Below are 15026 nucleotides of genomic sequence, written 5' to 3' on the forward strand. Positions count from 1 at the left end.
TTAGCACCACTCAGGCTGTGGCGCTGGGCCCTTCTCCCTCCCTTAGACCCTTGAAGTGACAGAGAAGCCTGCCACAGCATTTCAAAGGGGCATGCAGCTCTGGCCACTGCTGCTGCACAGTAGTGTAGTGGGGCCCAGAAAGCTGTCTGCCACCTTTTGAAATGTTGGACCCCAGGGCAACTGTCCCCTTTACCCTCCCCTGTTGGCAGGCCTGTGTGGGAATATTGCACTTCCCCATACTCCCTGATTAAACCAGCACTTGGCTGCATTCCTCCCTCTGGCTGGGGAGCATGGGGAAGACTAACTTTGGATTTGCCCTAGCATGCAACCCTTCCTCGCTGTGCTCACTGGAGCTGCAGTGGCCATAGAGAGGCACTTCTCACCTGGTCCTAAGCTGCTACAAGCTGGAGTAGTCCATTCCCCTCCAGGTCAGCCGGCATACTGAACCCCTCACCCCCAGCCCCACACCAGAGCAACTATTTAAATAAAGCATGTACACTTCCATTTTATTTTCCAAAAACTGAGTTAAGGACCTGAGCAACACCAAGTACATCTTCTACTTGCTAAAAGGGGCTTGATTTTTTCTTCCCCCCTTGTGATCTTTGGATCAACCCTCTCCCCTCAACAATAGCCCTTAGCACCGCTCAGCATGAAACTTTATTAGCTGTATGCTAGGGCGATGCAACTACCTACTCCCATGGCTATGTTCTTAAATAAATTAAAAAAAACTTTCAGTCAGGAGAAGAAATCTGTGTTGCTGTTGGTTTGCCTAGTTTAGTTTTCCAGAAAACTAATAAATGTTCACTTCATGTCTGATTCTCCACCCCGCCACCCCCCGCAACCATTTCCCTTTTTAGTAGTTGATTTTTACTTTGCTTTTCTTCTGAGGTAGTGGGGAGGTCCCTTGGGGTACAACTTTTTCCTTTTTGCATTTAGTGGGGAAGATATAGTGTGTTTGTTCTGTAAGTCTGTTCAAAGAGTTGAGTGCAACATCCAAAGCAACTTCAATTGCTGCTGGAGATGGAATAGTTTGGTATCTGAGCAACTGTTAGAGTCCTAGCTGCCAGGAGACCATCGCATATCATCTCTACTATAAAGATTTGCAGACCTGTGAGGAGACAGACTTGAAAATTTTGTACTTCTCACAGAAACAGGCCTAGTTGAACATTCCATTACACCACTGTTTACACAAGACTTTGTTAAAGACTTCTCAGCTACAAGAAGTTACACTGAGTGTTCTCTCCAATTACTTGACTATAACTTGTATCTACACTATTCTTGCAGAGGCAATACAATCCATGCAACTTGCTCCTAAAATATGTAGGAGTAAGTCCTGCATCTCTCTTGGTCTCTGCTAGTGCATTGCATCCATATTAATGTGCAGTCAGCAGGCTGTCAAATCCAGACAGCTGTCACTGACAGTGCACTTGGCAAATCTCCATAATTTATAGGCTGACAGCTCCTCTCCACTACCTGCCATGCCCCTCAAAAACGCCTCTCTACAGTACTCCAAGTCGTCAAATGACAAGCCACTGCCTGGCTGTTACTGCTGTCTGCCCCATGCCATGTGTCTCACTTCCAATATTGGAAGGGAGCTAGCAGTGGAGTAAATTATTGGGATGGTTTGCCCTATTTTAATTCATCTGACAAAGTGGGTCTTTGCCCATGAAAGATTATGCTGCAATATATCTGTTAGTCTATAAGGTGACACAGGACTTCTCGCTGTTTTTGCAGATACACGCTACCATGGCTACCTGTCTGATACATGCCCTATTTTAGGCAGCAGAGTGACTCCATAGAAGAAAATTCTGTCAGATTGGCCAGTCAAAGAGGAACAGGGCAGAAGCCTTGATACTAGACTGTCTTCTGTCTTTTTTTTTTCCCTTACCTGATTTGCAGGTAGAGAGAGTCATTTTATATCCTTCAGTTACAAAAACAGTGCTCGCCTACAAGAAAGACCATCAGTGTATAGGATTGTGGTAGTGTGTCAATGGTGCTTGTCCTGCTGCTACCCATTTCACAACACAATATTGCCACATAATGTTTAGATTGGGGAGCAGGGAAAGCTTTATGAATGTACATGTGCATTACATATTGTTGGACCACATTTTAAAGCACTGTGTGCTGATGAAGCTACTGATGTGTGTGGCTCTGTGTGTGTGCGTTCAGCTGAAATGCGCAAAAAGGCTACACCTATCCCTCAATTTACTAACTTAATTTGTTCCATGAAAACTGTTTTGTAAGGTGAAAATTCATAAATTGAAAATGGAATTCCCATTAATTTCAATGGGTAAAATTCTGACTGGTTCCTGATTCCCAAAAAAAAATCACCCAATATTTTTCCCACGTATGTTACAGTACTATACAAATCATAAAAATAAGAACAGTGAGTGCTATTTTATTGCTTTCTTTTGACATTTTATTACCACTAGACAGTCCTTAGTGGTGAAGAAGGTCATGTTGATGCACGTTCCACGGGACCATCTGCATAATCCCTGGAAACAGTTCTGTTGTGATCTCAGCCTCCTTAGTTGTGGTTCTATCTCCAGCTTTCGAGGTTGAGAGTTGAGGATCAGTCAATGGCGATGAGGGTTTAGGAGGTGGTGATGAGGCTGAGGGTTGGAAAAAATGATAGAACTTAAGTTTGTACTGCAGCCTACTTTTTCCTGTCAGCATTGAATGGCTTCGTGACTTTGTCGCTTGCCTGCTGAACTCCATTCTAAGTTTGGGTCATGTCCTCAAGAATTTATGTAGCTGCCTCCAATGCACTGAAGAATTTCTAACATCCATCATTTTTTGTGGTTCCTCCACTACTTCTTCCTCCTTTTTCTGATACTCTTTCTGCATCCAGCTGAATGAATTGTTCAGCAAGAGATGCAGCAAGGACTGTCACTCTCGTGTGGGTCTTTATAGTCACAACAGACGCTGTAAATGAAGTCCTCAATTGAAACTTTAAAGGGTGCGATCCATAGTCTATGCAGACTGAAAGATGCCTACTACTACTACTGTGTGACAGTAATAGATCTTCTGTGTCTTCCTCATCCTGCTTGCACGATAGAATTTGAATATTTTACTTCACCCTCAAAACCACAGAGATCACGAACATATTTTGGCAATCACTTTTTCTAAACACCGTTCAGGATACTTTGAGTAATCTTATTCCGTGCAGTTGATATTTTCTATAGTCTTCTTGACACTGTAGTTCTTCCACGACTGTTTTAATTGTTGGTTTGTCTTCTCTGTCTGATGCAGATACAACATACCTCATCTGTTGCATATAGTAAGCTTTAAATGTAGCAATGACACCTTGATCAATTGGCTGAAGGATGGAAGTGGTATTTGGGGGGGCAAAAAACTACTCAAATGTTATCACCATAGCCTAACATTGATAGGGTGACTGGGAGCGTTACTGAGGATCAGCACAATATTTAGATATGAATGACGAAAAGTAGCTTGTTATGTAATCAGCAAAAACCTGCTTTGTCACTCATTCCTTTTGATTAGACTGCTAGACCACAGGTAATGATGCCTTGTTTAAGCCTTTCGGTGCCCTCGGATTTTCCGAATGGTAAACGAGGAGAGGCTTTGATTTCATGTCTTCTTCCAAATCTCCACTAAGATGTCAGTTGATCCTTTGAGGCCTTGAAACCTGTTGCTTTTGTTTTTACTCTTGAAAGAAAGGTTTGGGAAGGCATTCTTTTCCAGAAAAGCTCCATTTTTGTCAACATTAAAGATTTGTTTGAGAATATCCACCTTTAGTTATTCATTGCAATGCAGCTGGGAAAATGTTAGCTGCCTAAATATCAGCAGGTGCTGCGTTGCCTGTAACATGCAAACTATAATGTGAATGTACTTTAAAGCACACCAAACAACCATGACTTGCTTTGAACATTACTTCAGCGGCCCAAATTTGTCTCTTTCTTGGCTTGCTTCTTCAGGTCCCCAAACAAAGACAGGGCTTTCTCCCTTACTATGAGGAAGCTCTAAGGCATGCTGTATTTATTATGGCTGTCAATCCAATGTGTTAAGTCTCTTACAAGTTCACCCATTATTTCATCCTTGGCCTCTCTTATTCAATGCTATTTTTAGCTCCACTAACGTACGTTTCTGCCATCTATTTTTATCTTTTTTCCCTTCTGCATGAAGATAGTAGGCACTGTTGATGCTGCCAGGTTCATTGCCAAATGTATTGTGATTGTTGCCCCTCTTCAATTCTTTTTAATTACTTCAAGTTTGGTAGCCACAGATATTGCTTTCCTTGGTTTCTTGGCCTTTGTGACAGTTCCCAAAGAAACTCTTTCATCTCTAGGACCCATAACAATCACAAAGATATTTGAAGATTAATGTCGTTCACAGTCAAGATGAGACAGACACAATGAAGTGCACGAATTAGTTGGAAAGAGCTGGGTGACTGAGAGAAATGAGTTGGCCTCGCAGTGAGTTCTGCTGTATTCTTTCATGTTCGTTACTTATGAAGTGGACGTGCAGATGAAGGTTGGTGGTTGTTTGTAGCAAAAATGTTTTGTAAATTGAAAAATAAGTATAAACTTACACTGTTGTAGCAAAATTTCAGAAATCGAAAGTTTGTAAAATCAAGGGATAGTTGGTGTACAGAGACTGCTAAGGAAAAGATTCAGATGTTTTATTTTACTTTTAAGGACACATGAAGGAGCAGTACTGGAATCCACTGGACTGCAAGTCCATGAAGAGCCACAAAAAGAGAAGCCAAACAATGAGTGGCAACAACCACCAGGGATTCAACAAGATACCCAGATAGGTTTTGTCAAAGACCGGAACATAGCTAGAAAAATGGAGCAAGAGCGCAGGCATAGAGAAGCGGTAAGTCATGGAACTTTTTTCAGCTATTAACTTTTGCTTTACTTTCAACTGAGCACAAATAAGATGGATTAGAGCCTCAGTGTAAATTCGCTTGAAGGTAATGACTTAGGCTGATTTACATTAGCCAAGGATTTGGCCCAGGAAGCAACGTGTGGTTTAAGCTTCTGTGCTACACATCCAGGAAGCACAACACAGGAAAAAAAAATGGAGAGAGAGGATCAAATGTGGTTTATGGTCCTTCTGTGTGTCTCTAATTTTGGACTGCTCCAGGTGTACACCTGGGCTTGCCTGTAAATTACTCTGCTGCCCCCAGCAGCAACCAGAAATCCCCATAGTGGATTTTCTGTGGGAATTCTCTTCCAGTCCCAAGCTTGCCTCCCTATCCCCAGGATTAATGAAGGGTGCTTGTGTATGAGGGGAAACTTTTTTTTTCCCTTAGCTAGTTAAGGTTGTGATGTCATTCACCCACTTCCTGTGAGCGCTGTATAGCTCTACCTACTGTTCTTTTGCATCCAAAATAAACTGACTGTAGCTGATCCAAGAACTTCTTCAATTCCTTTTAACTCTTGGATACAGTAGACCCCCAACATGCATGATTTTGACTTGTTACTTTAAATAATGCAAGTCAAAATTATGAGAGGTGAGGAGCCAGGAAGCAAGTGGCAGCTGGGAACCTTGTGGGAGCCAGGAGCCAAGCTGGCTCCTGGCTCCCCACCATTCCTGGGATGCAGGAAACTGAGCAGTGCTGGTCAGCTTCCCAGCTCCTGCAAGTGGAGTGGAGCCAGACACAGCCAGGACTGGGGGTTGTCCCCAGGTGGGTCCTGACTTGCATGAAATTTGACTTATGCCTTGTTGTCAGGAATGCAACTTGTGTAAGTCAGGGGTTTACTGTATACTTGTCACATTTATTGTTCCATGACAACTGACACTTAGAATTTTCATTTAAGATGTTTGTCAGGGCTAAACTGGCACTTCTGGTCTAATTCAGAACTTGGCCACTGCTGTTTATAGAGGTTGAAATACTCTTGGTTGGTTTTTTTGAGACTACATGGCTTATGGGGGAAGCTTATGCTGCTGTTGCCCATGCAAAGTTCCTGTTCCAAACAATGTCCTTCACAAATTATTATCAACCCTAAAAATGGAAATACTGTGACACTCCTTCACTAGCATTACATTAATGTAAAATTTAATCTATTTGCCAAGTTTCTTTCAAAACTGGAGCATGTATCTTTGTTAGATGATGGAGGTCTGTCAGGACATATTACTACTTTTACTTTAATTCAGTGGTTCAGAAAAACTCTCCCATGTAGAAAAAAGTAGATTGGCTAAACTGCAGCTGCAATGCTTTTATCTAAATTAGACACTTCATCTATATTTCAATAAAATTTTGGGTAATGTGATGTAACCTGTTCAGAAAGCAACAGGGGTACTGTTTCTAATAGCTGTCTCGCTCATTGTCGTATTCCTTTTGTCTGTGATACATCTAATTGAATTGTTAATTCACTTTCCTATAGATGATGGGTACCATTGACATGAACCTGCAGAGTGATATAATGGCAACTTTTGAGGAAAACCTTTAGTGGAATTTTGGACACTAGGAAAAAGTTACAACCTCACTACAGTTCTTGAGACATACTAAAAGCAGTGTATAATAAACTGGACACAAGTGATGTATTGATATATCAACAGTATATTGTTTAGACCACTTTGAAGAGCTGGTAAACTGTTGTATGTTTAATTTGCATAGCACTGTTTAAATATTAAAATTATGCATGACATATAAAAGATGACACTATTTTTGTTGCTTATATTTATCAGCTGTCAAATTTACTTGTTGCTGGTTCAATGAGCAACAGTCATGTTTGCATTTGCATATGGCTTCTTAAAATACACTAGTGAGTGGAATACTTGTAGTATCTTGGTTTTTTTAACTGCTTTTTTTAAAAGTTCTGTATTTATCTTTCAGAACTATTCCAGAATTATTTTTAAATGTGCTGCTACAAAGGATTTCTTTTCTTGTTTTCGGTGACTTTTCTAATTATACACCCCATTCACATGTATTAAATAATACTTTGGAGAAGTTATCCAAACCCTAATAAGCTTGTCTTTTCAATAGCTTTTTTGTTTTGACTAAATAGTGAAGATATCACTTTTTAAATGAACACACCAACATCCGTTAACAAAATGTGGACTGTGCAAAAACCTTGTTAATAGTGACAATATAGACGACCTGCCTAGAGAACTCCATTCATGGAATTTGTGCATTTTCCATACTTGGCCTATGCTTCTTTTTGTTAAATTCTATGACCTTAACCTGCCTCTACTTGGTTTTAATATTTCAACTTTTTTTGTTCATATTTTACGGTGGGATTGCTTGAAAGACCAGGTCACCAGCAGTACTTAATCACTCATTTTGTAAGTAAATTAGTTTGAACTAAAATGACTGTCTGGGGGGCACTTAACTGGCATCATGCGAAGCCCCTGCCTATCAAGTACTTAATATGCAGCAGACCTCATTCGAGTATAATTTTACTGTTTACTTGAAAAAGGGGGGAAATGACTTGCCCCTTTTAACCACTTGATTTATGTATAAACTCGTGACAATTTAAAACTTCCTGCTTTCTAGGTGCTGGGGGCTACTAGCCTTTATGTGCCTTTGCTCTAATAAATCACACTGCCCTGTATCCAGACTCCTCGGCTGTTAAGTAGCGAAAGGGGGGCTGCTCTTAGTTGAGTAGTTTACTGTTTCCTAGCTCAGGTTTAAGACCCCAGGCAGCTGACTTAAGAGCAGCTTGCCTCCTTCAGCGCCCCGTTCCTCTGCCTGTAGCCTGTGTCCCGCGGCAGTTTATGGATCATATTTTCCTTAGGGAGGGTTTAGCACTAACCATGTTTATGAAAACTTAAGAGCTGTACCTTTACCCGCAGCTCCCCCTGCACGCCCCTGCAGCAGCCGCTGTTCCCATGGGAGGGGCACGACCCCGCAAGGAGCGGGCGAGCGGATTCAGTGTCCAGCTCTGCCACTGCCTGACCTAGCTGCGGCCACCTAATGCCGCAGCGTCCCCCTGAGCCGCGGGACGCTGTTTTCCCGCCGCGGCGGTGCTGCCGTAGGACAGACAAGAGCTGGGCGCTCCGGGGCGGCCCTGGGCTGGCTGAGTCCCCTTATGGGCCCGGGGCGGGGCTGCCCCCTGGCTCGGGGCGTGGGAAGCCGGGACTTACCCGGGTGCGCCGGGGGGCCCGCTGGGCTGCCTCTGAGCAGGCAGCGGCTGAACTGGGCCTCGCAGCGGGGGGAGGCCTCTGCGCCATCGCCGCGGTGGGGGCTGTGGCCGCCCGCCGGCAGCTCAGGGAGGGAGCCATGGGCTGGGCCAGCCTCCTGCGAGGTGCTCGTAGGGGGGCGTCCCCTCCCCGCGCCCGGGCGGCGGGAACCAACCTCCCGCGCGGCGGCTCTGGGTCACGCCGGCTCCCCGCGCTGGCGTGAGGCAGACGCGCCGGCCGCGCTGAGGCGGCGGGGGGGCTCCTGCCTGGTACCGTGCTGCTCTGCCCGCCGCCGCCGAGCCCATCCCCTGACGCTGCCAGGGAGGGAGGACGGAGAGGAGCAGCCGCCGCCTAATGGCGAGCCCCGCCGCTTGTTTACCGCGGCTCCCGGGCAGGTTCATGGTGGCGGTGCGGGCGCTGCTGTTCTGGGCGCTGGTGTACAGCTACTGCGCGCTCCGCGCCTGCATCGAGCTGCTGAAACTTTTGTGGAGCATCGGGCGGAGCCCGGGCCAGACCTTCCAGCGGGTCACCCGCGAGAACCCCCCCGCCTGCCTCAGCGACCCTTCCCTGGGCACCCACTGCTACGTGCGCATCAAGGTACAGCCGCTGGGGCGCTGTGCTGCTCCTTGCGGGCGGGCGGGGCGGGGGTCGGCGGGCGGCCCCCTGGCGCTCAGCCTGGGAGCCGGCGCGGTGGGCTCCTGCTTGCGTCCCCTGAGGCTCTGCGGTGGCGCGGGGTGAGCCGGGGCTTGGTGCTGAAGGGAAGGCAGCGCCGAGGGGCGTGGGTCCGTTCACACCGAGGGGACAGGGCAAGGTGCCTGCTCCCGTGCCGTGTGCGCGGGCGGGGGTCACGCTCGGGGCCCCTTCTGCGTGCAGCTGAAAGATGGGGCTTGCAAACGGTGATCCATTTTGAAGCAGTCACGCTGTGTGCACACACACATCTCCAGCGCCGGAGACACTTAGAAGCAGCTTAGACAGACAGCTCTGGGGGCGGGTCTAGCCGGGGCTTGGCCCTGCCGAGCGGGCAGGGGACCAGACTCAATGGCCTCTCGACGTCCCTTCCAGTTCTAGTGTTCTGTGATTCTCTATCGGGGCTCTTGTCCGAACTGTTTCACGTGGCTGCCGTTTATTTGTTGTCTAGGAAGACAGGTGAATTTTTCCGTGTAAACCACATCAAATCCTTGCCGGTCACCTTGGTTCTCGGAGAGATCCTCTCCACCTGAGCAGAGTCCCTTCTATTCCATACAGTGAAGGGTCTAACCTTCCATGTGCAGCTCTAACTATAGCTATTGATGTGGGGGGCGGGGGGACTTGATGAAAATAACCATTGTATATGCAAATCAGCTGATCCAGGTGACCCCTCTCAGTGTGTTGAGGGAATTAATAAATGAACTTCCTCAACCACTGGACGTTACTTTCAAAAAGTCATGGAACACTAGAAGGAACTAGACAACCATGGAAAATTCAAGGTGGCACTAATCCCTGTTCTAAGCTGCTCCAAGGTGCATGTTTTGCTAGCAAGCTGAAGGTTGCTTGGTGTGATGAATCATGCCTACTGTATAGATGCTTAACATGGTATGTAGCATGAATCCTCTATGAGCCCTGGTGAGGACCCCAGAGACAACATCACTGTCAGACTACAGCAAACCCTGTGCACGTGTGTTGGGTTAAGGCAACTGCTGCCCCTGACAGACAGGGTTTCCTGGTCCCCAGAGTGGTAGGGAGTTGGGAGCCAGGTGGTAGCCTGGCTCCCCTCTGCTTGCAGAGCCTGGAAACTGAGCAGGGCAGCAGCCTTGGTTAGTTTCCTGGCTCCAAGGAGTGGAGGGGAGCCTGGAGCCAGGCTGCCCCTGGCTCCCCCCTGCCCCTCCACTGGCTGGAGCCAGGAAATTGACCAAGGCTGCTGCCCTGGTCAGTTTCCCCTCCCTTCAAGTGGAGGAGAGCCAGGCTGCTGCCTGGTTCCCAGCTCCCCACTGTTTGTGGGACCCTGCTTGTGGGACAATCAGTGAACTGGGGGGAGAGGGGAACCAGGCTGCCCTCTGGTTTCCAGCTCCCTTCCACTCTGGGAGCCGGGAAACTGACCAGCCCAGCTCCTTGCATGAAAAATTTTAGTTATGTGGGGGGTGGGGGGTTGCAGAAATGCAGCCTGCACATAACTTGAGAGTTTACTGTACTGAGTTCTTCCTCCACTCTACCAGGAGATGGGGAACTCAAACTGGTGCCAGGAGAGGACAGAACTAAGTAGAACTGTTCTGCTGCTGGGCTGTTACTGTCCTTTGCTACTAGCCTAACTTGCCCACATGGGAGCTGGGAGCTGAGACTGATGGAATTGCTCCCTGAAGGTCAGGGCTATCCTGCCACTCCCAATAAAAAGAACCATATTGTTCAAAAATCAAGACCCTGGTATTTGGCATAATGGACAGTTTGAATAGGAGAGGCAGACCCCACAGAGAATGGGTAGATGATATAGTAGATTGATGCGGAGCTAGTCTACAGAAACTAAGCCACTTTGCACTAGACAGGAAAAGATGGAAGGAAATAATGAGAGAGGCATCAGACACCAATGGGCGCTGAGTCCACGGTGGTTGATGATGATGATGCATCAAACTGTAGCAATTCCACAATTATTCGATAGTTCCGGGGGGGGGGCTGGGAGAGCTGGACACCAACAGGCATTGAGCCCATGGTTGTTGATGTTGATATTGTTCAGCTCTGATAAAGGGCATTACATTGTTCCTGCTGTCTGCCGTGAGTTGCTGGGCTAAATGGTATCTCTTGAAGATGCATGAATTAAATTCTGGAAAGGTTTGAGCTGTGATTACACAGTCAGTTCACCTGGAAGCCTCATCTGAGTTAGAAATAGAATCTCTTTTTTAGTTGTTATTAAGTTGTTAGGCTCCCCAGGTATCCAGTACAATAATAATGACTATTACTCTTCTTTCATCTTTTTTTCCTCCTGTTTATCCTACCTTCTGCACCATGCCCTGTCTTCCTCTAGCTCTCCTTCCCATTTTTTCCTCTGTTATTGTTGTTATTACTGTTTGGCTACATCTACACTTACAAAAAACTTTGAAATGGCCATGCTAATAGCCAAATTGAAGAATACTAATGAGGCGCTGAAATGAATATTCAGTGTCTCATTAGCATGCCGCCGACTGCAGCACTTCAAAAGTGCCGCAGTTCACTTGCCCGCCGCTCATCTACACGGAGGTCCTTTTTGAAAGGACCCTGCCAACATCGAAATCCCCTTATTCCTATCAGCTGATTTTGATGTTGGCAGGGTCCTTTCAAAAAAGACCCCCATGTAGACAAGCTGTGGGCAAGCGAACCGCTGGCGGCATGCTGATGAGGCATTGAATATTCATTTCAGCACCTCATTAGTATTCTTCGATTTGGCCATTAGCATGGCCATTTCAGAGTTTTTTGTAAGTGTAGACACAGCCTTTGGGTAGTAATGCCAAGGAGTTCCAGTCGTGGTTCCAGATCTTGTTCTCTTAAGTGCCTTACAAACATAGAACAAACCAACCAACCAACCAAACAAAAATGAAAAACAGTCCCTGCACCCACAAAGCTTCCAATCTAAGTCACAGGGCTTTTTTGGAATCTCTCCTAACTCTTGTGACAGACTTGCCTGTTGGGAATTTTCTACTAAAATACAAATGAAATAGTAAAGAACTGGCTCAGTATACAGTCAGAAGTGCAGAGACGTACAATGTATGACAATTTTATTAAAGTTTAATTTTAGTAAAAAGTGGGCTTAGCTGACTTATTTTCCTGTTTGTGGGTAGTATCTTGAAAACAGGCAATATTTACTAAGCGACTTGAGTAAAATAGTGGGAAAAATACTGAGAAGAAATGGTTAAACATCTAGAGAAATGGTTCTCAACCTGCAGGCTGTTTGCAGCCTCATCAGCACGCAGCTGTGGCCAATGTGGCATTGAAAGGGCCGTAGAGTAATATATACTATGGAGATGCAGCCCACATAGCACAGAAAGATGCATATGTGGCCCGCCATGGTAAACAAGCTGAAAAGCATTGACTTGGGATATGTCTACACAGCAGCTTTATTTCAAAATAAGCTATTTTGGAAGAGCAATTTTTTTTCAGGAAGAAGGGTGCTTTTGAAAGGAAGGCTTCCTTTTGAAGGAACCCCATCTACACGGCTGTTTTGCATTTCAAAAACAGCACTTCCAGAAAGGCGAGTGGATGTTGTTATGCAAATGAGGTACTAAGTATGCAAATCAATACCTTATTTGCATTTTTATTGGTCATATTTGCCTGTCCTTTCGAAAGGGAGGGGCAGTGTAGATGCACCCAAAATGCATTTCAAAATAGTCCTAAGCTATTTTGAAATAGAATATTTGCCCACAATAGAGCCTAGTTCAAAACAGAGCCATTGGATGCACTTTGGCTTATTTTGAAAAAGGCTCTATTTCCTGTCTACACAGCCCCTGTTTTGAAATACCTATTTCAAAATCGGCACTGTGCCTCATGTTTAAAAAACTTTGCAGTGTAGACATACCTGTAGGCTAAAGCTATGCTGAGGTTTCTATTTTGGGATACATATCCCGAAATAGAAACCCCAAGGCCAAATACTGCTCTCAAAATAACATGGCGATTTCGAGCACAGTATTTCATTACCTCTACCCCTCATTGTGAGAGGGATAGCTGGAAGTTTAAAATAGACACCTAGTTCGAACTTCATGGCACTGAGTTTGAAATAAGTTACCTTGAAATAACTTATGCAATTTGCATTGCACAAATTGTGTGAGTTATTTTGAGATCGGGCTACAGTGTAGTCCTACCCATAGAGCAGTGTTTCCTGAACTTAAAACATTTGAGTGTCCCTTTCAGGACTTTGAACTTATCAGTGTACCCCCTCTCTCAGTGCCGTACTAGTGTTTATCTCCTGATTTTTAGTAATTTATTTTCTGCAGTCTATCCCTTGAATTCCTTTCCTGTACCACCGGTGGTGTGTGCACCTACTTTAGGAAACACCGCTGTAGAGAATAACAGAAACACCCCTGAAAGCTCTTCACCTACTAAATTATTTTGTTAGTCTTTGAAGTGCTACATGACTGCTTTTTTGTTTTGATAGAAATACAAGCAATAAACCATGTAAGATTGATTGACTAATATTACCAAATATACTTCACCTCATCTTTTTAGTTAGCATTAGAATATACATTTCTACAAAAGAAATTAATGAATCAACAATACAGGCAAAAGAGTATGTGACTACTAGTTATAAATCTCAAATAATACATTGAATCAGTCATTCAGTTGATGAGTTAAATATCTGAAAGCCTTAGACAGTTAAAGAAGTAAATTGTATGAGGATAAATTTGCAAATTCACATTGTCTACAGTGTAAAAGAAAGCTGGTTTCAGTCTTCAAATTTAAAGGTTACTTTGTTGTATTTCTTAACATTCAGGTAGCTACAATTTGTTTGTAAAATGTTTTTCTAGATTATTACCAACTTTATCTTCTAGTCTAGGGCAGTCTGTCATTCTGATCGAAAAGCTTCCGTACCACTTTAAAATCACAAAATACATGGTTTGCCACTAACAATAAATGCAAAACTTCCCTGAAAAACTGAGAAATTTGTGTCCCAATCAATACAGATTTGGGTGTTTAAGGTTTTTACTTTCTTACATCTGAGCTGTTTTAGTTGCTTCATCTAGGTCATGAAACATGAATTCTTTATACTCATATTTAACATTTTCCCCCTTTATAACAAACAATACCACATTTTTACTGACCGTGCTAGAGAGGAAGTAATTATTTCAGTAAAACATTGTGGGACAAATGAAATAATTGAATATATCCAAACACCCATGTCTCCCAAGAGTTCTGCAACACCTTTTCCATCAACAATAAATGGCTAGATGTATCATAGATGTGATCAGTATTAGAGTAGCGCTTTCAGGTACCAAGTAAAATGGCAAAGCTGAAAGTCTGGATCTTCAAACGTTGTATAAAAGGGACAACATTTCAACACAGCCTGGATGTGTAGGTTGCAGATAAAGCCCCAGTCACAGCTTGAGGGGCAGTACAGATGATGTCAACAGTCACAGAAAAAGAGAGGAGAAGAAAGGGCTCAAAAAGGTAGATGAGATGCTCAGTTTGAGGCATATGAAATTTAAGCATCTGCATGGACATCACTGAGATAATTTGAGGGAGACAGGGCAGTTTTGGATGGAGGGAGAAATGTGAGGAGAAGAGAGGTAAATTTGACAGTTGTCAGCGTATAGATGACTATTGAAAGTATGTGACTGGATGAGATATTGTTAGGTAGGAGATAGAGATGTGAGAAATTTGAAGACAAAAAGGGATGGGTCACCCCAATCATATAATAATAATAATAATAATAATTAGTTAATTATATATATGTAACCTTTTGGATCACTCTCGAGTCCATGGCTGAGCATTAATTTTCCTCATTAGGGAGGCATGAACCGATCAAATATATTTGACTATCATTTCAGGCCATTTAAATTCTACTCAGTCTAAGCTTCATTGAGTATAGCTCAGCATAGCTCCATTAATTTAAATAGAGCTATGTCAGTTTACACTGAGTCAGCTTCTGACCTACTGACAATAAACACCTTGCCTATTGGTAGCTTTTATGCTGATAAAATTTCTCAAAGGGGCTCATGGGAAGGAGACAGTGGGTACATTATTAGACCTTCTTTCCCAATCTCTCTGAGAAAAGCATTTATGGATTTTCAACTTTTTAAAATTAAAATGTGTGTTCTAAATCTTGTGCCATGAAAAACCGACAACAATGTACAATTTTAACTAACTTAAGTAATGTTGATGAATTTTCATTTTTAAAGTATGGTCTGTCAACTTGATACCTGTTTTCAATCTGATATATTTTAAAATAGCTGAGAATGTCATCCTCAAACTCACAAGATGTACAGGGGTATAAAGTACTC

The 15026-nt window shown here is 44.1% G+C and overlaps 2 protein-coding genes and 1 long non-coding RNA gene across 3 annotated transcripts in view; 2 read left to right on the forward strand and 1 right to left on the reverse strand.

Annotated features, from left to right (window-relative positions):
• BRDT (bromodomain testis associated) overlaps positions 1-6637 on the forward strand; it is a 45567-nt gene extending 38930 nt beyond the window's left edge. The window contains exons 14-15 of the mRNA XM_075003429.1: positions 4659-4839; positions 6354-6637. Of these exons, the coding sequence (XP_074859530.1) occupies positions 4659-4839; positions 6354-6419 (247 nt within the window). The 3' untranslated portion in view covers positions 6420-6637. The remainder of the gene's footprint in view (positions 1-4658; positions 4840-6353) is intronic.
• The window catches only part of LOC142018014 (uncharacterized), a 37205-nt gene extending 29024 nt beyond the window's left edge, over positions 1-8181 (reverse strand). The window contains exon 1 of the long non-coding RNA XR_012646650.1: positions 8056-8181. This is a non-coding gene — a long non-coding RNA (uncharacterized LOC142018014). The remainder of the gene's footprint in view (positions 1-8055) is intronic.
• The window catches only part of EPHX4 (epoxide hydrolase 4), a 43462-nt gene continuing 36526 nt past the window's right edge, over positions 8091-15026 (forward strand). The window contains exon 1 of the mRNA XM_075003430.1: positions 8091-8688. Within this exon, the coding sequence (XP_074859531.1) occupies positions 8446-8688 (243 nt within the window). The 5' untranslated portion in view covers positions 8091-8445. The remainder of the gene's footprint in view (positions 8689-15026) is intronic.

This window comes from Carettochelys insculpta, chromosome 9, assembly GCF_033958435.1.
Source record: "Carettochelys insculpta isolate YL-2023 chromosome 9, ASM3395843v1, whole genome shotgun sequence".
Taxonomy (NCBI): domain Eukaryota; kingdom Metazoa; phylum Chordata; order Testudines; family Carettochelyidae; genus Carettochelys; species Carettochelys insculpta.